General features: G+C 40.1%; 1 protein-coding gene across 1 annotated transcript in view; it reads right to left on the reverse strand.

Moving 5' to 3' along the window:
* LOC138021608 (sterile alpha motif domain-containing protein 9-like) overlaps positions 1–23,225 on the reverse strand; it is a 44,701-nt gene that overhangs the window by 4,957 nt on the left and 16,519 nt on the right. Inside the window, exons 9-16 of the mRNA XM_068868513.1 lie at positions 21,003–21,075; positions 20,335–20,775; positions 19,365–19,730; positions 17,078–17,209; positions 14,769–14,981; positions 1,779–2,021; positions 802–1,494; positions 184–204 (exon numbers count right to left, since the gene is read on the reverse strand). Coding sequence (XP_068724614.1) covers positions 184–204; positions 802–1,494; positions 1,779–2,021; positions 14,769–14,981; positions 17,078–17,209; positions 19,365–19,730; positions 20,335–20,775; positions 21,003–21,075 — 2,182 coding nt within the window. The remainder of the gene's footprint in view (positions 1–183; positions 205–801; positions 1,495–1,778; positions 2,022–14,768; positions 14,982–17,077; positions 17,210–19,364; positions 19,731–20,334; positions 20,776–21,002; positions 21,076–23,225) is intronic.

Raw genomic sequence — 23,225 nt, forward strand, 5'->3', positions numbered from 1 at the left:
GGCCAGCAGCGTGTAGGTGTGATGATATTAAAAACAAAATACAAATAGCGAAGACATTTGGATGCAAAGTAAAAAGACGAAATTTACGACCAAAGAAGCCCACGGTTCAATCAAAATATCAGTGTTATTAAGTTTTAAAGCTTTTTTTCTCCTTTAAAAAACGTTTTTTTAGTCAAAACCTACCATCAGGTATTTCTCTGGCACCTGAAAAAGAGAGGAAAATATTACGAACGACGAAAAGAAAAACAGCCATGAAATATTAGTGCTTCAATGTGTCATCAAGTTCTGTTCTGCATAAGTTGGTGGCAATTGTGAGCCAAAGAGATATATGCATCCCATAATGCAATTTTGGGGGGTCTTTACATAAAAACAATACAAGTTATTGACTCTTGGGACTGTATCATGCTTCAGTGAACTGGATATCCATTGAACTGTATTATGGGATTTGTGAAAAAAGCGAACTAGTGAAAAGTAAGTATTCCCTTTAATCTTGACTTTTTGACTCTCAGCACTCAAATCTGTACAGCTGTTTTAATACTCGACTCTCGACTACAATATTTTCTACTTTTACAGAACAAAAAAGTCTGGACTTTTGAATCGTGAATCACGTGATAACACTATAAATGATCCTGGAAAAACCAAGAGCAAAAATTATAGGTTTCGATCAGTGGGTGTTAAGCCGGCTGACTTAGAACTTAAAAAACGAAGTTCCTTGATAAACATAATGCAAAACACCGTCAGAAATCATCCCTTTGAATTAATGGTCAACCGAAGTATGAATGATTCGTCCACTGCTCTAACCTTTTTTTGTCTTTTGTCTCCATTCTTTGTATTTCACTTCAAGTGGTTTCTTCACATCTCTGTCCACATCGACTTGTTTCACGCAGCAAGATGCTCCATTAGTGCGAATTGCTACCTCGTCAAATTCATCTTTGACTTTGTAAAAGTCATTCAGAGCTTTCTTTCCAGCGAAGTCTTTGTCTCCTCCTCGTTTCGCAGTCCACGATTTGGAGTAATAGATGTGATCTCTGCAGAATCCCCAATCTCGAATGACTTCTATTTCAACCACGTATAAATTGGATCTGTACCCATTCTCCGTCACGGGGACATAGTAAATACCAACACAATTCTGTTCTCCACCCTTTTGTAGAGGTCCAGCATCGCTTTTAATGTGATCATTTAGGAGGCTTTGAAGGGCTTTGTTGATATCATCCTTAAGGGCGTCCACATCGAGTCCAAGAATTTCTCCGTGTTGATACTTTGAACCTTCTTCTTGATTGTCTCCAACACCGAAGTAAATTATTCCTTTCCTGTTAGCATTTAAACAGGCACAAATGAACTTTTTTGCCTTTTCCATAATCTTCCAAGGTAAGGAAGAGGGATAAGCGTTGACGAGTGACTTGAACTCCACTTCCCTGTTTTCTTCAGCATCCAGAACACAGCCTTTCTCGTAGGAAACCAAACTTCCTTCAACTCCACGAGATCTTGGAGTACCTGTAAAGGTATCGACAGTAAATCATTACTGAGAATCTATATTCTCAATCCTTGGGAAGCAATTGCGGTGAAATGGTGGGAGCATTACTTTGCCCTCAGTTTTGTCCCATTTTCCTTAACCAAACCCGGCATCATATGTGCATTGAATTTGTAAGTTCTCTACTCTGGAAACAAATATTCTCAGTATAGCCTCACTTTGAATTTTTACTCCTCAGTAATGCTTAAATTTCTCTTTAAAAGTGCAACAAAAAAAATGCATACAATTAATTTCAAATGTAACTTACATCTTTTAAAGTTTGGAAAGACCTTTTTCCCGTCCAGTGTTCCATTTCCGAGAATCTTTTCCTTTGATTCAAGTTTCTCGTCCAGGTTTCTCTTTCCGTCCTGATTTGAGAATGCTTTTTCAGGCGTTGGGGTATTCCCAGAAGCAGTGGAAAGCAAGGTTACGTCATCCTGAGTGGTGTTAGTTGAACATTCTTCCTTTTCCTTTGCTGCCTGCTGAATGTTGTCTTCCAGAGAAGTGCGATCTTTAATATAAGTAACACTAATATATTAAAAGGTTTTATAAGAAGAAAGAGCAGCGGATATATGCAATACCACTTGAGAAATGGTGACAAGCAAGTTATGATGGCGTGCAGACGTGTATCTGAGGGCTCCGCGAATTCCGTCGAATTTGTTGGCACCGAACCTTCCTCATCTCCCTTAAACCAATACCTACATTGGGACGACAAACAAATTATATTTAAGTGGAAAGGGAGCCTAACACAACTTCAGGAATTTTGTTTGAAAGCCCTGAATTTGGAAGTTCCTGCAACCGCGAGTCCCTCTGAAAGGTCTAGTTCTTTGAAGTCGACGACAATCACGTTGGTTTTATTCAACAGTACCGGCACCCTTCAAGTCCAAGGTCCGGAAGCAAAAGCAATGAAAGCCGAACTGAAGAAGCTATTCCGGTTACCGGTTGATGACGACTCGGTTATTCTGGTGAATGAAGAAGAAGCTTCTACTCCGGCACTTAACAAGAACGCCAAATCAGTACAAGAGGAGTTGGACTGTCTGAAATCTGAAATGATATTGTTTTTTGTGTCTGTAGTAAACCCTTATTGTTTGTTAAACCCCTAGTCTCGCTTGGTGCAGAAGTGTTTACTTTTTTTCAAATTCTTGTCTAACAGTTTTGCGATTATGAAATTATATAGCAATTTGTAACATAACGATAATTACGTTCGACATTAGGGGAACGAAATTTCTAATCTTGGGCATCCTGTATATTGTTTTTTTTTTCATTTTTGTCAGCGCCATCTTGAATTACGTCGTACGTGTATTGATACATCATATGCGGACTATACGGAGTCCATTCGTACAACTTTCTTTAAATACATGTTTCATCTTCATGGCATCTCGGTTCGTCTATTTAGTTCGCCCAACGAACAAACCTCATAATAAATGATTACTCCCAGATTTACCGTAAACGCTTTAGTAAGCCTTCCCCAACCTAACCCACCCCCTTTCCCTTTTCCTTCTCGGGGACTCGTAGCGAGGGGGCTTTGTAAAAACTCGAGAGTCAAAATACCAGTCTTCTAGTTTATATCACCAAGCTTTAATAAATCTAGGATAGAGTATACAGCAGTTATCAATGTCCTGAAATAGTCTTGAAATCACAACGTGGCCAGAAAGCGCAAAAAGTAGCGCATACGAAGTTTGAAGTTAGCACTGTACGGCTAAAGAGAAATATAAGCTTTTAAAACCATATTTTGCCGCGTATGTTTATTGCACAAAATTCAAGGGGAGTGGAGGAGGGCTTATTAGAGAGGTCTAAACAAGACTGAGGCTATCGGACGTCTCATAAGAGAGGGGCCTTATTAGAGCGTTTACGGCGTAAGTATAATTCGAAGGTCTCGCTCGACAGGTAAGAACTTCAGTGAACGTTTAGTGTGTGTGCATCTCGAAGTTTTTTTTTTAATGTGGAGAAGAGCGCCAAATCAAGTTGTTAGTTAGTATTGACCACTGTCATAACAAGCTGAATTTGGTGATACGCAAGTCTTTCTCATGTATATTACTGTACTTTATTCACACGAAAAGTAAAGCTAATAACTCCAGCAATTTGCGCTTTAACTTCCTGTGAATTAAGAAGTGAACTCGACAATGATCAACATGTCATCCTCGATACCTGTGTCACTCGATTCCTTTTATTTTCTTCGATGTTTCTGGGTTTAGTATTTTACTAGTAACCCGACATCTCCTCTCAGGGGGCTATTAAATGTAAATAAAAAATATGGCACTTACTTATGATTTAGAGTCTAGCCATGGGCACAGTATTTCAATCCTGTGACATGAGTCATAGTTTTCGGCGATTATTAAAACCATCTCTAGAAGTACACTGATGCTGGTATCCTCAAAAGCGACTGTCCAACGCACTTCAATAATCCGAGAGTACTTCTACATGTTCTTAAATAAACATCGACAGGGAATCCTCTAAGAAGCCATGGGGCTTATAGGATGAAGATACCCCTGACTAGATCTAGCAAACGATAATTTACTTCTCTAACAACCGTGCGCGTTACAGGTTGAGTTTAAGTCTAGAGGCACGGAATGCCATAGTTTTGGACCATGGGATAATATAGTAAATTGACTGAGGGTCTTACAGACACGAAGCCTATAGGACTCTGTGGACCTTAACTGTGAATTCCAGCTCCTGTGCTCAACTTACTTTCAAATGACCGCGGCATCAATTTACTGGGATAGTTACAAATTTAGATATGCAACTCAAAAGCGCGCGCACCACAACACCATGCAAAACCACAAGGCATGCGCAAACCGGCAAAAAGAACTATATATTGATCAGTGTTTTCGTTCCCTGTTAGATCTACTTCATGAAGGTAGTCTGATTAACGAAAAAGTCAATATTATTCAGTCCTTGGAGCTTAATACTTTTAACCGGTATGCCCATGAAAACAATAAGGGTTTACCACAGACACAAAAAACAATATCATTTCGTTTTCCCGCGCAGGCGTTTGTATGCTTTGACTGCCGATTCAGCAATCTTCTCTACCTATCAAACTGCTTATGGATCGTGATCACCATCGCAAAACAGAGAACGCTGTCGCAAAAGATAAATAATTGCGATCACATCACAAATCAGTAAAATGTCAGTTTCCACTGAATTTGTTTTAACCTTAAAGACAAGTTTTTTTTCGAGGACAAATTTACCTTTAAGGTTTTCACTGTTACTACCCTAAAGCAGGCTCTAAGGCAGCAAATAGGCCGGGGAAAAGTCGACAGATGAGGCAAGCCGACTGCAAAGGTATTTCTCCATCTTGCTTACCGGCTGCACTATTGCACAGTTTTAAAAGCGACAGTGGGTTAAGGCGTGAATTTTAATGTCCTAGGTCACGAAGTACGCATTTGGAAGGTTTGATGCTCATGATCTGTTTATTGCACATATAAGCTGCTATTAAAACTTTATACTGAAAATAATTGTCACACCTTTCATAAAATTTCCACTGGGCTCCTTTATTCTCAATTCGACATTCCTCGTTTTCAAAATTTCTATTGTAGGGATTCCCTGTTCCCCAGTCCTCGATTTCCAGGTTCTAAATTTAAAGAAAACCTTTAAAATTTGTTTATCTCGCATTTTTCTAGTTTGTTATCACATTTTCTATCCCGCATTTTCTAGTTTTTTATCTCGCATTTTCTATCTCGCATTTTCTACTTTGTTATCTCGCATTTACAGTTTTTTTCTCCACCCGGGATTATCTCGCATGTCCCCTACAGGTTTCCGTATGAGTCAACACCTTGCGCCAACAAAGAACAAGGCTTCATTGTGAAATCAAGGAACAAAAGAAAGAAATCGAAAGACAAAGGAGGTCCTAATAACACCCTGACAGGAAAAGAATCCGAACCCAAAAAACAACCAAAAGAGCGCTTAACCCTGCTCATAGGAGATTCGTTGATCTCAAGAATACCTGGAAAAGACCTGGGAAAAGCAGTCGGCCATAGGGTTATAGTCAAGCCTTTCTCGGGCGCAACGACAAAGGCCATGAATCACTATCTCAAACCTAATCTGGAATCTTCGCTCAACACATTGGGACTAAATCATATATGATTCATTTCATATACCATTTCATCATTGATTCATTCCTCACGGGACCATTAGAACCCACAAATGACCAGCTCCCAACGTCAGTGGCTTCATAGCTCAGTTGGTTAGAGCGTCGCACCGGTATCGCGAGGTCACGGGTTCAAACCCCGTTGAAATCCTGAATTTTTCAGGCTTCTCTACGCAATTGCAAAAATTGCTCTCATAACTGCGAAGATCATAGCTTCATTTGATGACATATAGACGAATTAAGAATCCTATTAGCAAACAATGATGTCGATATTGTTTGCATAAATGAAACGAAACTGAACGAGAGTATTCGAGATCATGAAGTTCATATTCCGGGATACGAAATAATTCGCCGCGATAGACTTACAAAATGCGGCGGAGGGATATGCTTCTATGTAAAAAATTCAATCAACTTTACAGTACGAAATGACCTACATATGGATGCATTAGAAAATCTTTGATTGAAAATCCATAAGCCAAATTCAAAATCTTTTGTGATTGTTACTTGGTACAGACCACCTGACTCTCCCATTGCCATTTTTTCACCATTTGAATCCCTAATTGGGAAATTGGATAGTGAAAATGTAGAATTTGCTGTACTGGGAGACATGAACTATGACATGATCACTACTCGATATGACAATGACACATCCAAATTCAGGAGCATTGCTGATGTCTACGGACTCGAGCAGCTCATCTCTGAACCGACGAGGATAACATCCACCCCATCAACTCTAATTGATTTAATTTATACCAACTGCTCGGACAAGATTGCTTGTTCGGGAGTTTGTCATATCGGGATAAGTGATCATAGCATGGTATATGTATATAGAAAACTTACCCTGAACGGGATTTCTAATGGACATAATTCTATTACATATAGAAATTTCCGAAATTTCGATCGCCAAAATTTCCGTTACGATATTCTATCTCAATGTTGGGATAATGTATACGAGTCTTCCAACCCAAACGTGATGTGGCAGCAATGGAAATGTACATTACTGGCTATCGCTGACAAACATGCCCCACTGAAAACGATGCGCGTTCGTTCACGGAGTTCTGAGTGGATTACCTCTGAATTGAAAGACTTTATGCATAATAGAGACACTAAAAATCAAAGCTAGCAAGACAAATGATCCTAACGATTGGGCATTATTTAAGAAACAAAGAAATCTAGTCAATAAGCAAATCAGTACGCTTATTACCAAAATAGTTTTAATAAGCACACCAGCGACTCCCGAAAGACCTAGCAGACTATAAACAAGCTAACTTCTCGAAAATCTGGGAAAACGTCAGCGGCATCACTAAAAGTGAACGGATTAACGATAACTAATCCGTTGGGGCTATCAAATAAATTCAATAACCACTCGGCTAACATTGGTCCAAAACTTGCCAGTGAGATAAATTGTGATAGTGGTAGCTATCAAAGATATCTTACCGTTACAGATAAAAGGTTTAAGCTCCAACCCACCAATCCAAATAAAGTATTTTCACTTTTAAATAAAGTAGACAAGTCAAAGGCAACGGGGCTTGACAAATATCTGCTAGGTTTGTCAGGGAATGTGCTGACCTTATTTGTGTGCCGATATATGATATTTTCAACCAATCTATTAGCCAAGGGACGTTCCCAGATGACTGGAAATATGCAAGGGTTACCCCTCTTTATAAACAGGGTGACCGCGGTGATGTTAACAATTACCGCCCAATATCGGTGATTCCAATAGTGGCGATGGTGTTTGAAAGGATAGTTTATGAACAGTTATATGCCTATTTTGAAGAGCACGATATTCTATGTCAAAATCAATCAGGGTTTCGTGCTAATCATTCAACTGTAACAGCTTTGTTGGAAGCGACAGATTCTTGGGCATATAATATTGATAACGGAGTCATTTTTCTAGATTTGAAAAAAGCTTTTGACACTGTTGATCATCAGATCCTTCTATCGAAACTAAACTATTATGGTATACATGGCAAATCTTTCAAATGGTTTTCAGTCATAGAAAACCGCACAAAAAATGCTCTGTGAACGGGTCGTTATCCAACAAGCTACTCATTGACATGCGGCGTCCCTCAAGGGACCATCCTCGGTCCATTATTTTTGTTATTAACCGCGCGGCCATGGGCCGAGCGCGGTTCTTGCTCTACAATCGGTTTTTTTTTCGTTTTGTTTGCGAGCTGAACCAGACTTCCACTCGGCCACATAGTCGGTGTGACTTCCAGTCACGCAACTTAGGATATACTTAAAATTTTATGAATATAGTCCGCTCTTTATTTACAACAAAATATAAATTTTTTGTGTCTTATTGAAACATGTAATCGTGACTTTTAAGAAAGAAACCTAAGACTATTACGTCATCGGAGATTTCACAACGGCTACGACTGATGGTGCAATCGGAGATTTGACAACGGCTATAAGTAATGGTGCAATACCTTTGTGTGCAGTCGTTGTTGTCAGTTTATTGTGCTACAGATTGATCAAGTGATTTTGGTTCTATAGTCATCAGTGAATCAACAAGGACTGCTTTGGAATGTGTACTACGTTGCGACTATAGTGGTAAGAAAACAGATAAAATTTAGTTTTGTTGGTGAGCAGTCCCAAATTTCTATTCGGTCATATAGTCAGTGGCACTTCGAATCATGCAACTTATGATGTTTACCGGTATTCGCCAAAAGCTGTTAAAACGTTAATGTACTTAAAATTTTATGAATATTCCACTTTTTATTTAGTACAAAACATATTGCCTTTCTGTGTTATTTAAGCGGTTGATTCGAAGCGAGTATTGAATACATAAAAGGTCATTATGTCATCCATGGAATGTGTCGACGTTTCAACTTTCATTGGTAGGGAAATAACCACCGTACTAAAAATAGCCGTGGATAACGTAATTCTTAAATTAAGTGACGCGTGTGACTACTTTGCTAGGCCTATACTCGTGTAAAAAACCAATTAAATTTAATCCCGACTTTTAGGAAAGAAAGCTGCAAGTTGTTAAAAGTGTTATTATCATGTCGTTCATACCAATAGATATCCTGATGACAGTTCCAGATTAATTAAGACTATTACGTCATCGGAGATTCCTCGCAGATTTCACCTCGGCTATAAGTGAATTTCATCTTTTAATTGTAAACAGGAATATACATATGTTAATATTGTCTTTGCAAAGCCCCCTTGGGCAAAGTCAATAAAGTATGTATGTATGTATGTACAATATGTATACAATGTGTCCTCCCGGTTGTCACCATAATGGCTTATGGTAACTCCTGAACTTGGGCACAGGATGTACGGTATGTATGTATGTATGTATGTATGTATGTATGTATGTATGTATGTATGTATGTATGTATGTATGTATGTATGTATGTAAGAAGATATAACGAAGAGACAAAATTCTCTGTTACTCCGAGTTTCGTGCTCACGCACTCATCAGACAGTATTTCTAATACTGTATGATGAGTGCGTGAGCACGACACTCGGAGTAACAGAGAATTTTGTCTCCTCGTTATATCTTCTTATTCAAAGCTCTACACTTAAAAAGTGTATTGAGCACTGTTTAACGGCATTAGCCACTTTATTACACGTATACTCGGCGTATGTATGTATGTATGTATGTATGTATGTATAGTGCAATAAGTTCGTATGCAGTCGTTGTTGTCAGTTGTTGTGCTACAGATTGATCAGGTGATTTTGTGTCTATAGTCATAGTGAATCAACAACGACAGCTTTGGAATGTGTACTACGTTGCGACTATAGTGGTAAGAAAACAGATAAATTTTCAAAGCGCGGTTTTAAGATCTGAAAGATCTTCTTGTTATTAACCGCGCGGCCATGGGCCGAGCGCGGTTCTTTTCTCTACAATCGGTTTCTTTATTTATTCATATTTTTCCGTTTTGCTGGCGAGCTGAACCAGACTTCCACTCGGCCACATAGTCAGTGGGACTTCCAGTCACGCAACTTGAGATGTTTATTCGCCAAAAAGCTGTTAAAACGTTAATATACTTAAAATTTTATGAATATAGTCCGCTCTTTATTTATTTTGTGTGCAGTCGTTGTTGTCAGTTTGTTGCGCTACAGATTGATCAAGTGATTTTGGTTCTATAGTCATCAGTGAATCAACAAAGACTGCTTTGGAATGTGTACTACCTTGCGACTATAGTGGTAAGAAAACAGATAAATTTTCAAAGCACGGTTTTAAGATCTGAAAGATCTTCTTGTTATATATCAACGATCTTCCAAATTGCTTATCAAATTGTAAACCGAGAATGTACGCTGACGACACGCACCTCACATATGCGGGCAGCAATCTTGAGAATGTTCAGTTTTGTCTAAATGAAGACCTAGCAAACGTTTTCAACTGGCTACAAGGGAACAAACTCACATTGACATGACCAAAACCGAATTCACGCTAATAGGGTCGAGGCAGAGACTGAATACTCTCATAGCTTCACCACTAATTAGAATACTCTTCTATATAATTTTTTTTATTTTTTTTTATTTTTTTATTTAGTACAAATAGTCTATCTGTTTAATTAATACACCTTTAGTTATGTAATAGTGATTGTTGTGACTTTGTGTAACGTTTGTGTCCGTCTGTTTAGAGTTAAGCCTGATTAATGTATTATTGTGAGCCCCCTTGATAAGCCTAGGTGCTTTTGGGGCAAACAATTACTAATATGTTTAAATAAAAATAAAAAAATAAAAAAAATGAACAATACTCAAGTGAGCCAGGTTACAGCTACAAAATCGCTTGGTGTAATAATAGATGATAAACTCGATTGGCATAGTCACATCGAAAAATTAACTAAAAAGACCGCCTCTGGTATCGGGGCCCTGAAGCGACACTGTGACATTGTTTGGGGTAACTGTGGGAAAACGCTACGAGAAAAACTGCAGAAATTGCAAAATAGAGCAGCCCGTGTGTTGACATTCTCTAACTATGATGCTGATGCAACTGAGCTACTCGAGTTTTTAGGGTGGAAAAATCTTGCACGCCAGCAGGAAATTCATAAAGCAACCATGATCTTTAGATGTCTGCACGGGCTAGCTCCAGAGTATCTGTACCCAAAGTTTACGTGGCGTGATTCTGCTTATGACCTCAGGGACTCTGAAAATAAGCTCAATGTTCCATTATCGCGCACTAATTATTACCGAAAACTGAAGCTTTAGCTACAATGGCGCCACATTATGGAATAGTCTACCATGCGATATAAGGAACACAGAGTCTCTGGGGGTATTTAAATGTAAGATCAACTAGACCCTCCGTGAGGGTACACTGGGTTGCCTGTAATACGTGCAGCATTCCAGGCAATTTTTTTAAGTTGGGGGGTCATTAAGACCATTTAAGGGGTCACCAAGAAGTCATACCAGCAGAGGCCCTTTGGCTCACAGGTCCTCACACGTTGCTACGTCGAAACAGATCCTTTTCTGAGGTTAAAAACCTGGCTACCGGCCTATTAATCAATCATTTGTCAGAAAGACGAAATTCCTGTCCTCTTTAGAAAAAAATAGACACGCATTGCTTACGTGTGGTAGTGAAGTAACACAGCAATTTATTCCATAATGTCAGCTGAGCTGTGTGTTGTCTTCCAGGAGATTCAAGTTGTCCTTGCGTAACACGTAGCTCTAACAGTGTACGATATTGTTTGGTATTGTCTATCATTGTAGTGCCATTGTAGAAGTCTTCGGTAAATAGCCTGAGACGACATGTGGTTACTAGCAAAGTACTGAACCCAGAAAGATTGAAAAAAATAAAAGGGAAGTGAGAAACAATGGCTTCTGGGCTGACATGTTGATCATTTTCAAGTTCCCTCACAACTTCTTTTCACCACAAGTTTAAGCGTGCCCTCTGAGCATCTGACAGCTTTGTAATACTAAAGTTGACTGAAGTTAATCCGCCTTATCCAGCGGTGTTAGTATCTGGATGGGTGACCTAAAACATATACCCCTTTGTAAAACAGAAGCATTGGACCGAAAATGCTATTAACGCTAACAAATGCGAACTCAGCAAGGTACAGATTTTGTTAGCTTGAATCGAAAGTGACATCGACGGAATTCAGCGGGCGCTGTGATGTTACTGTGGCATGTTTACTCGCCAAACAGTGAAGCATCTGTGTCAAATGATGGCAAGATACCGGGTTTTCGTAAGTTTCTTTTTCTGTCAAGTGTTATAAAGTTTGACAATAAATGAGCGAATCCAAAGTAAAGATCACAATCGCCGAACTCTTGAGGTTGACCATTGTTTCTGCAAAGTCAAAATTTTACTCTCCAAGAAGAGGTTATTTATCACCAGGTAATTCCATCATTTTGGAAATAGCAGCTACTTAATTATTCATCGGCGTCAATTTTTCACTGATTTTGGGGCTCATTTTGTTGAAATTCAAGCACGCTTCCAACAGACCTGTTTATTTTCGTGAACCCTTCCTGCAGAGCAATACTAAAAAAATTCTCCCACATCACATTTCAACCTTAAGCTCGAAAATTCAATACACAACATGATATCATAATTCACAAAGGCAGACAATACCACAGAATCCTTTTTCAGCGAAAAATTTAATGAAACAAACAACATATTTGCTCTTAGAGGCGAAAACCTCTTCCTCTTTCATTGCGTGCGTGAAGACAAGAAACTCCATCGTGTCAAATTACCATGAACTTCAGGTTCAAACCCTTTTCTAAAGAACCTTTCCTTGAATAATGATGCTCAAAATAGTCGACAAGCTTTCTTTCAAATAATTCTTGACTGTCACATTTCCAATTATTTTTTTTACCTGACTTTTTTGAACCCATAAGTTACCAGATAATTTTCCATTTGGTTTCAGTGTTGTACATAAAACTACACTCGTGATAAAATATTGGAAATACAGCTCACTTTGATTTCGGCTCGACGGGCGAAAGATTGTTGTCGAAGTCCATTACTCGTCGCTTTTACGATTCCAGGTATTTGTTTTCACCGCCTGCCTAGTTTGTCCGACTGACTTTCCATTATTGAGCTCCATAAGGGTATATTTTGTTTAAAGATCCACTAAAACGCCATTCGCGTTACATGACTTTCGAAACCATTGCAGGCTAAGTTTATCATTCTACTGTGTCCACCAGTGAAATCTACGCATTTCCACTACTCTCTCTATCCTAAGAAAATACGAGCAGAAGGCTCTATGCACAAAGACACCACTTAGAAGGGGAGTGACAGGCAAGACTTTTACCGACACGGAAAAAAAAACACCCAACAAATGCCACCAAGAGAAAATGAGGGGACAGAGACGGAGGCTCAGGGCGTTGGTCGGGATATGTCATGTCCACGAAAGTTATTTTTAGACGAGCGGAAGTCTTTGTTCTAGCGGAAGTCTGTCTTCCGAGACGTCCGCATGCAGTCTTGTCTCGCTCTCAGGTTCTTAGTGAAGAGAGAAAATGGCGGCGCACGTGGAAGGCTAATGAATATTTATTTTCTTTCAAACATCAGACCGAGGTTGACCTGCATGCGGACGTCTCGGAATACAGACTTCCGCTAGAACAAAGACTTCCGCTCGTCTGAAAATAACTTTCGTAGACATGACATATCCCAAGGGCTGGACCCGGAGCCTCCCTCTCTGTCCCCTCATTTTCTCTTGATGCCACCCATTTTCCGACTGGGATTGCCATACGGCAACCCAGTAATGACATTCTATAAGTCTAACGCACGGCATCCACGGAAAAGAGCTTTTAGTGTTATAGTATACAGTATGAATTTTAAATACTTGAGCGTATGTGATATGTATTTTTATGGGCTGATGAATTGATCGTGTTTAAATAAAGATTATCATCACGTAAAAAGGACCGGCCTTTATACAGACGTCACAGTTTTAACCGTTTCATAAAATCATCTAGGCACTGAGCTATCAATCCAGCTGAGAGATGGGAAATTCCGAGTTCTATTTTAATATCCCATGAGTGAGACGAAGAAGACATGAAATTGAGCCATATTTTAGAATTGGCGGGTTTGAAACAATTTTGCAGAGCGAAAGATTACCGCAGTTTAATATGTGAGCGTTTAAACTGAAGCAGGCAAAAAGTAGTCTGAGAAAATACATCCTTGAATCCGATGACCGCGAGATTGCACAGTTCACCGCTCTTCCACAGAGCTTTCAAGCCTGGAGCTTGCTACAGCCTGTTCCAGAAGGCATGATGGCTCAGTGGTGGAGCAAAAAGACTAGGTCTTAAACATCATCAGAATTGCATAAGCCAACTAAGTCTCGATCTGCAATGGAATGAGGCAGCGTTTATACGAACGCAGTTTTATTTGTAACTGCATCGTTTTCGATGCGGTTACGCCTTTTGTTTGCACGACATCGATCGAGTCCTTTGGCGAAACCGGGTCGATTCGAAAACGCTGCCAATAGTGGAGCGTTTTCAAAACTATACAGTTTCATCTGTCGTGTAAACGGCGAAACCGCATCGATTTGAATACGGTTATTATTTTGGAGCGAAATATGCACTGTTCGATTCAAAATGGTGAATTTAGCACGTAGTGCAGCGCTCGCTTATACCATCCCGACTTTGATTTTCCTTGTTTACATTTCCAAATCGCATCGATTTTGACGCGGTTTCGAAGACGTGAAACCGCGTTCGTGTAAGCGCTGCCTTAGCTTACGGTATTGTCTATTTTTACAACGGCTACTGCTAATTTGTTTCGGGAACAAAACGTAGCTCGCTCGCTTATACCATCACGACTTTGATTTTCTACCGAAAGCGATTCCTTGTATACATTTCCAAATCGCACCGATTTTGACGCGGTTTCGAAGACGTGAAACCGCGTTCGTGTAAACGCTGCCTCAGCTTACGGTATTGTCTATTTTTAGAACGGCTATCGCTAATTTGTTTCGGGAACAAAACGCAGCGCCATTGCGTTCCGCGCATGATTTTGCTTTTAGCACGTGGATTCCTCGTGCGGCTACTATGTTCTCGACCAACCAGGAGAGGTGCGGTCATTAGGCACAATCTGATTGGCCATTATTTCGCAGGACCTGTATTTTAAGTTAAGATAGTACCGTAAACAAATGGGCCATTGACAAATGAGAGAGACCGACGCTTCTGCGTGATGGACTTTCCACATCATCTAGTTGGAACGCACCAAAGGCTTTCGTTTGTTCGCTTTAACAGTTTAATAGTGAGGCCTGATGAATTTCGCAATTATTTTACCTCCAAATAAGCTACTGCCTTCCTCTCCAGTGTCGTAAGTTTTAGAACATTCAGTACTTCCTTTCGAAGGCTTTTCTTCCTTGCCAATCGACTTACTCAGTACTCTGGATTGCTGGTTTGAGGACACCTCGAAGTTAGTAGCTAATCCACTGACGTTTCTTCCAAAACCAATATTTGCATCTGTGCTTTTCCTTATATTTTGTCGGTTTTCATCTGTGGATACAAGCATACACGAAAGGTCTGACCACTTAATTCTCTTTATGATAGTAACTAAAATCAGTGTTGTTATATATTATCATAATATGATGAAAATAATTTTAAAAAAGTAAAGTCTGTTTACGAGCTAAGTGGCCCATCAGAGCAGTAGTTTATCTCGGTTTCTGTGGCATGAAGAGACTAGGAGTATTTTTTTTTACTCCCCCTGGATGGGATACAGTCCATGGCAGGGTTACCCCCAGCATTTCGCCGGTACCCATTTATACACCTGGGTGGAAAGTGTAAAGTGTCTTGCCCAAGAAGACAACACAATGTCCGCGGCCAGGACCCGAACCCGGACCACTCAATCCGGAGTCGAGCACACTAACCATGAGGCCACCGCGCCTTCAACATGAATATAATTAACCGGATCGAATATCGGTTATTTGTGAATCTCTGGGGTGAGTCCATAAGAACGCACGGTTAGACGGAAAAATAGCAAAGATCAAGTACGTCTCTGTCCTCTTCCTCTCTAAAACAGAGCCCATATACCGTATATATATCTCATTGGATTTACGAAAAGGTACCCGCTAGAATTTTTACTTGAAAACTGGCGCAGCCCATTTCACGAGAAACTGTATGAGAAACTATATGGGGACCAACACAATATTTTATGAGTGCCCTGTAAGGGCGTTAAGTGGGATAAGGAGGGGAAATATTAGCAACTGATTGCCTTGTTTATTTAGAATCACCAACCTATTCCCGTTTGGCAGGCGATTCACAGCGATTGTTGAGAGAGAAATTCACAAAAAGTTAAATTGGGACAGAAATATACACAACTAAATCTACAAGAGAAAATGTGGTTCAGCTGGGAATTGAACCTGGTCTGCAGATTACCCGTCGGGGTAATGAGGTGATCCTGATTGCAGAAAATACGTGTGAGCCAGCCACTTATGAAAAAGAGGCCACTCCGTGATTGTATGTGTGTGTTTATGCAGGGGCACCCAACGACCAATTTGTTGTAAAATGTATTATTATACCCCAGTTAATGAAAATAAATGTTATTAAGGCATTTTCAGATGTTTTTCAGTGTTGCTGGGAAAACGTTATCTGTTCCTTTTTCCCAGCAAGACACAAGAAATTTCCCAGCCAGCTAGATAAAATTGGTTGGTTTCCCAGCCAGCTGATCAAATTTATTTCCCAGCCAGGAATTCCGCGCGCTTTCAAATCCCTCGATCCAAAACGACCGAACAAAAGCGACAAAACCGGGACAAAACAAGTTTTTTTCCGCAAGCGCAATCACTCTGACCAGGCGTCGTATGTTTGTGACTATTCTCTGGGAGAGGGAAGGCGTTCTTTTTTTTTTTTTTTAGTCGTCCTCAGTCTTCAGAGTTTCTACAGCCAGCTCGGGTTGAAATGCTAGAAAAAGTCAGTAATTCCCAGGCAAAACCTCTATCAATAACAAAATTTCCCAGCCAGCTAATCGAAACACCTGTATTTTTGCCAGCCAGCAAGATTCCTCTGGGGAACAGATAATGTGAGGAACAGATTCGTTGGGTGCCCCTGTTTATGTCGTGTGTTCAGCGGCATGCGACCGGTAATCTGGAGATCCAGGTTCAACTCGTGGCTGGACCACATTTTCACTTGTCTATTTCGTACTGTATACCTCTGTTCCCAACTTAAGAACGGTGCTTACTAATTCAAAGGTATTTTTCCCCGGTTTACGATTATGCGGGAAATGTAGACCTTAACAAGTGTTATCGAAACCGAAAAAGAAAATTGGGGTTAACCAGGCATTTTTTAAAGATAATTCATGTATAACATTTGTAAAAAGCTTTAAAATACAAAACCATGTATGGCGTTCTTTCTCAAACTGAAGCTTAATTATCTCTAAAAACATACACAGTTACGCCCAATTTTCTTTTTGGATACCAATACTACTTACTAAGATCCAACTTCTCTGCGTAATTTTGAGCCGCGCAAAACTATCCCTGTAAGCATCACCGATAGGAAATCCGAGTATCTCGAGGTGCGCAGAACGTATGCGCAATAACAATAGTAGGCACCGTCCTTAAAAGAATCAACCAATCAATTTAGTCAAACTATATCATTACCTTTTGCTTGCATGCCATCCCACAAGGAATTTTGAAATGGTATTGTGCGTGAAGCGACCTTGTTAAAAGGCAGAGTAACTGAATCTGACGTTAAGGTTGCTTCTGCCGCTGCTACTTCTGTAGACGTGCGACCTGCACATTGAAAACAGGCCATTCAGTTCAAGCAATGGCAATAGGGTAATTCCTTAACTGATAACACTACTTCAAATCTAATATTTATATTCAAGCCGGCCCTAAATTTTTGTTTATGTTTTCGTTTTCAGATATTGTAAAACTCATTTTTCGTCACCATTATTCTGCCTGTTTTCTCATGTGTTGCTCTTTCTTCTACTGCTCGTCACCGTATAAAATCGTCTCTTTATTCGGGCTCTTTCTCTCTCCCTGTCTCTCGTTGTTTATCACGGATGTTTCGCCTGTTTTCTGGTGTTCTCAGTCGCTCTCGTCACGTTTAGCATCGCTTACTTATCGCCTGATTACTGTTTTTCCCTCTCTCCTCTCTTCTTTCCTCGTTGCATCCATGACATATTAAAAAAAAAAAACCTTGGGTTGTTTTTGGATGTTATAATTTTCTTTCTTTTTTTACTAACACACAGTATCAAATGCAATGCGCTGGCCATGCAACTTCCCGGTAAAAAAGAAGGTTCCAGCAGTGGGCCTTTTTGCGTATTGGCTTACATGAAAAGTTGAACGCACGGACGGATGTACAGTGATGTCCTGACCAAAATCAAAATTATAGAGTTTACCCTATTTTTTTAACCATGGTCCTTCGGGCGCGCGGAGCTCCACTATGAATGCACGAAATGAAAAGTAGAATACAAAAGACACTGATATTGTCGTGACGGTGTCCTCTTAATACATAAATTAGAGGAAAGCTAGCCGCAAAACTAGTGCAGAGACAAGGACACAAGTTGACCGGGAAAGATCTCATGGATATACCCACCACGATTCCCCTAGGTATAAGTCTCATTTTGCAGATTAAGTCTCCGTGCCCATTTCAGTGATTACGTCTGAAATTTCGTTTATCTTATTGCTACAGCAATATTTAGTCCTAGAAACTGATTTAGAATGGTCATCTTTTTAGAGTTATGGTTGGTGTGAATATCCTTGAAAACCTTGCCAGTCGACCAAATGCTCCCTATTTTTCCTTCCTTCCCATGGTCCTCCTTACCTTCTACATGACATGCATTCAGGGAAACGTCTTTCGGTCATTAAGTCACGCAATACATGACAGGTATAACTTAAATATATGTCCCTTTTGCTAAAAATGTAGAAATAATACGACTATAAGTTACCCGCTTACAAGTTCACAAATTAGTGCACTAGGTTAAGTCATGCACTCTTCAGTACTCTCAAGAGTCCTCGAGCATTATCAAACTTTTTTTACTTTGAACTTTGTTTTAAGGAGGCTCGAAATAGTTTCTCCTTTTTTCAAACAAATAAACATATTCTGTCCTTAAATACAGTTAGGGCAATCATATCAAGACGAAATTTGGCCAGGGTATTAAGTACCTATCGTAGATTTCTCACATTATGTTTTCCTCCAAAATAATGTTACCATGGCAACGATATTAGGCATTTCTTTGAGCCTTAAAATCAACATATGTTGTCCTTTTTGAAGAAACGGGACGGTGAAATTTTCCCATTCAGCGTTACCAGATAATGTTAGAAATACTCTCTAAAATATTTAAAATTCAACAAAATCTGTAGGTCAGTTTTTCAGATAAATAAGTTTTTTTGAATTGTGACTCTAATTTTTTTTTTCACCAACAGAATTTTTTTAAATTTTAAAGACAAACGGTTTAAATTAATCTAAGCTAACATGCAAAAAATGAAACAAATTCACCGTCCAGAAGCAGAGATATAAACGAGTAAAGTTGCAAAATCAGGAAAAAATTAGGGGGTTACAAGATCAGCATTTACGCATGCGTCACCCGCTCATTCGAGTCCGCGCGCGAGTGGAGCTACAGGTCAACACAAACGGATTTAAGCGACTATTAAACCGTTTAAGTAGAATTTTCGTAGTTTTCGTGAATAGGAGATGTCTATTTATATTCCATGTATATAGGAATTGGAGAAAGGTAAGCGAAATTAGCGGTATTTGTTTATTTCTGGTGACCCATTTGAATCATGAGCTGACGCAAGCAGCCTACGAATTGCGTGTGTGGCTTACGCGCGCGCGCTCAGCTGAAAACCCTTTCGAGCCTCCTTAAGGTCCTTCCTCTTCCCATAATCCAACGCAGATTTCCTTTTGTTTCAGGGTGGTGGAGCTAATTGAAGGATTACACACCTTCTAAAGGCACCTTTCCTAAGTTCTCTTCTTTTATTTCCATCTTACTCTCAGCAATGCCTTCTGTGCTTGCATTACTTGTTGTCCCCGTGGAAGACTTCTTCTTTTTCTTCTTTTTTGATTTGCTTCGCGATTGCAAACGTTGGTTCACTGATTGGTTTGCCTCTCCTTTTAGGCTTTCCTCGCCCTCTCCTTCCTTCTCGTTTGCTGATAAAACTGTTTCTTGCTGCTGATCACTGCTGTCGGCCTTAACAACGAGGTCCTCATCATTGTTCAAAGGGGGAGGGGGAGTGTAATCTTGAGAAGGGGTAGCCTCTAATGGCACATAAGTGATTGCCTCTCCCTGTGTGTTTTCAGCACTGTGACCTGTAGAGCAGCAATTCTTGCATTGTCATCATGCATAACAATGATACATGGTGTGATGCATGATCCCATCTACTGATCCACACTGATGACCCGTTTCAATCTAATTTGGATTTTGTGGACGCCGACGTTTCTACGAGATCTCGATTATTTTGCGAGGAAAACGTAAACCAGAAACCATATCTCACCGGTAGAGTATGTTTTAGAGGCCCCAGATCCACAAGAAAGGAAAATCTGGATAATTTTCAATGTGATGGATGAGCTTTAGGGGTGATAATGTTTATTTGGTTTATATTTTCTTTGCAAGTTTTAAGGAACTTTCCATATGGGTCCATATTCCTGGTTTGGCCCAGGGGCTCCACAGGTTTACGAAACAATTTGATGCCATATTACTATACTGCGCTTGCGGCTTTGTTTGAAACAGCAAGCCTCATGTTACTAGGTTTTTCCTCTTTGTTGCTGTTATTGTCCTGCCAATGTACGTCAAAAGTGACCCACACACGACCCAAGATTACTTCAGTCTCCGTAAAGAGAAGAGCTTGTGCAAGATAAAGTACTAAAGTCAATCTTCATTTTTTATTAACTTAAAGGTATTTTTAAAATTCACCTGAATGATCAGCCAATGGCTCATTGTTTTCCTCCTGCTGCAAGGAGTCTGCATTCTCCAAGTTCAGTTCGTCTTCCATGACATTAGAGTGGTCATCTTTTAGCATGACTGACCTACTGGGTGATTTTCCTTGTTTTGCGGTCTCCACCAACTGTCCACCGACTGGACATTCGTTTTGTGTAGTAGGCTTTGTTGTTGTCATATCAGAGACATCCCTTTGATTAACGCTATCTTTGACATTAAAATACGCATAATTTTGTTCTGTTACAGAAGGGACCATCTCCAATCGATCCAATGTAGCTTCTTGTCCAACCTGTTTCTGGATGTCGTGTTTACACTTGGCTGGCCATTCTTTAGCTGCCTCAAATGAAGGCTCTTCTGCTTCCTGCAGATTGCGTTTGCTTTGCTTTCTTTGCACTGCTGGCAAATTGGGAGCTTCTTCTAGAAAAATTGAAAAGACATCAATTGATTTAGAGTTCCCTAAAAACGATTGACATAAGAAAGCTTCAGTTCAATAAGAAACTGTGTTTCAGCCTAGTCTTATTGCTGTTTTACACTGCCCAACAACCAATCTCAACTGGATAGGTTTCAATTAAAAAATTGTCCAGTGACACATTGTTATGGTAAACTTTTGTATAGGATATCCTGGACTTAGTCTACAGTCTTACCTTCCTTTTCATAGTTTTTTCTAAACCAAAGTCGACTAAACTCAAACGCCTGACCAAAAGGTAATTCCAACTCCTACACCACACAGGAACAAAGTGACGATTAATTAAAAGTTCATTAAGTGGAAGGTGCCAAATCCCTCATACCCATTTTAAACGTCGTGCTATAGGGAAGATATCTGTTTACAAAAACTGCTTTTGTTAATCAAAAGTGCCAACCACAGGAACAAAAGAACCCTAGTTTCAGTCGACAGCCATGCAATGAGGCTCTGGTTGGCACATTAATGACCGTAGGTGGCATCAACGATATCTTCCCTGTTGCCATGCCAAACTCAAAACAATCTGACCTGACAGAGGTATGACTAAAGCATAGCAGTGGTTTCAATTCAGTCAAGCAAAATTTGAAATCACATCAAAATACAACATACAGTCCACTCCCCATAACTCGAAATTTCAAGGGAAATTGCAAAAGGTTCGAGTTATACGGAGTTAAGCAACAACCCTTTATGAAGGAAGATTCAGGAACTGAATTACATGTACCCTAAACCAACGGAACCGGCACTGGATTGACACATTTTGGAGTGTGGACAATGTGCGAGCCGGCGAGCCATGCGAGCCAAAGTTGCGAGTCATACGAACCATGCGAGCCATGACTGCAAGTCATGCGTGCCAAAATGGCGAGCCATGCGAGTCAACATGCGAGTCACACAGTTAATGAAAGCTAACCGTTTTAGAATGGGTGCTTAGACTTAAATGCGAGACTCGCATGACTCGCACGGCTCGCTGGCTCGCCCCACGTTTTGTGTAATGCAAAAAAGGACAAAGCTTACAGGGCTGCTTCCAAATGAATTAAATGTCTTGGACTGCAGTACACTGTTTGTTTTGATTTGTCACGTATTGAAAGCCGTGATTTGAGCTATCGAGGGTAAAAATATACAGAGAATTACATGAAGGGAAACGGAAATTGCTTAGAGTTAGCGGCAGGTTCGAGTTACCGAGGTTAAAATTGCAGTAAATTTATGACGGTGATCGTTTAGTTTGATCTCGAATAAAACTCATATAAAAGCAAGTCCGATATCGTTCTCTGATTGCTATATGGTCAGGGCCACCCAACGTCAATTTTCGGAAAATATCTGTTCGGAAGACGATTTGAGATCTAGAATTTTCGGAACATTTGTTGTAAAATTTCTTGCTTGCCTGCCTGCCTGTCCTAGGATTTTTTAACATCTAAAAACTGGCATAACTTCTCATTTTTAACGGATTTTTACCCTAAAAAAGTCACCCAGAATTTTTGGGAGCCTTTTTTCTGGCTGAAAGTTTCGAAAAGGTAAGTTTTGATCCCTATAATTTTCGGATCACTAGACGTTCAGCTAGGCAATCCGAACAGATGAAAAATTCTTAAGGGATAAAAATATGCCTACATCTACCATTTAAATACCAAAAAACGTTTAACAATGCTATTTTTAAGTGGTTTTGAACTATATTCTCGTTGGGTGCCCCTGTCCCTCAGCAAACACCGTTGGAGATACGGGCAGCAAACGCTTCAGAGAAGTGGAAACGCTTGAAACTTGCCTCGACGAACTATTTCCTCGCTGCAGAGCTCACCAAGGGTTCCCAGCGTGTTCAAGTAGCGACTCTGCTGACGGTCATTGGAGAAGAGGCCCGCGAGGTTTATTCAACATTCAGCCACTGGGCTCAAGAAGGAGATGAAAACAAAAATAAAGCCGGTCCTAAAGCCGTTCGGCGAATGCTGCGAACCCTAAAAAATGTCCCGTTCGAGCGGTACAGGTTCAACGGACGAATGCAGGAACCAGGAGAAACATATGAACAATACAAAACGGCGCTTCGAAAAATTGCATCGGGGTGCAATTTTGATTCTATCACACCGGATGAAATCCGGAATTTGAGCTTCGCTAAGACTGACGAGATCTGTCGTGCCGCCGAAAGCACCATGGCCCAGATGAAGATAGTCGGAGGTGAAGTCGAACCGGAGGTAAATATAGTTGAACAGGAGCGCGGGCCGCAGAAATTTCGAAAGAACTCATGACGTAGACAACAACCAAGTCAAGGGCGACACATCCGGAAAATAAGGAATCGTGTCCCGGAAAGGAATGCCACAAATGTGGAAAGAGAAATCATTTCGCGTCGCAATGCAGATCGTAGGAGGTGGATACTACCGAAGATCTTGAGGAATTGTATCAAACGGAAGACACTTACGTTAGAGTC

The sequence above is a fragment of the Montipora capricornis genome, chromosome 10 (genome assembly GCF_036669925.1).
Source record: "Montipora capricornis isolate CH-2021 chromosome 10, ASM3666992v2, whole genome shotgun sequence".
Classification (NCBI taxonomy): domain Eukaryota; kingdom Metazoa; phylum Cnidaria; class Anthozoa; order Scleractinia; family Acroporidae; genus Montipora; species Montipora capricornis.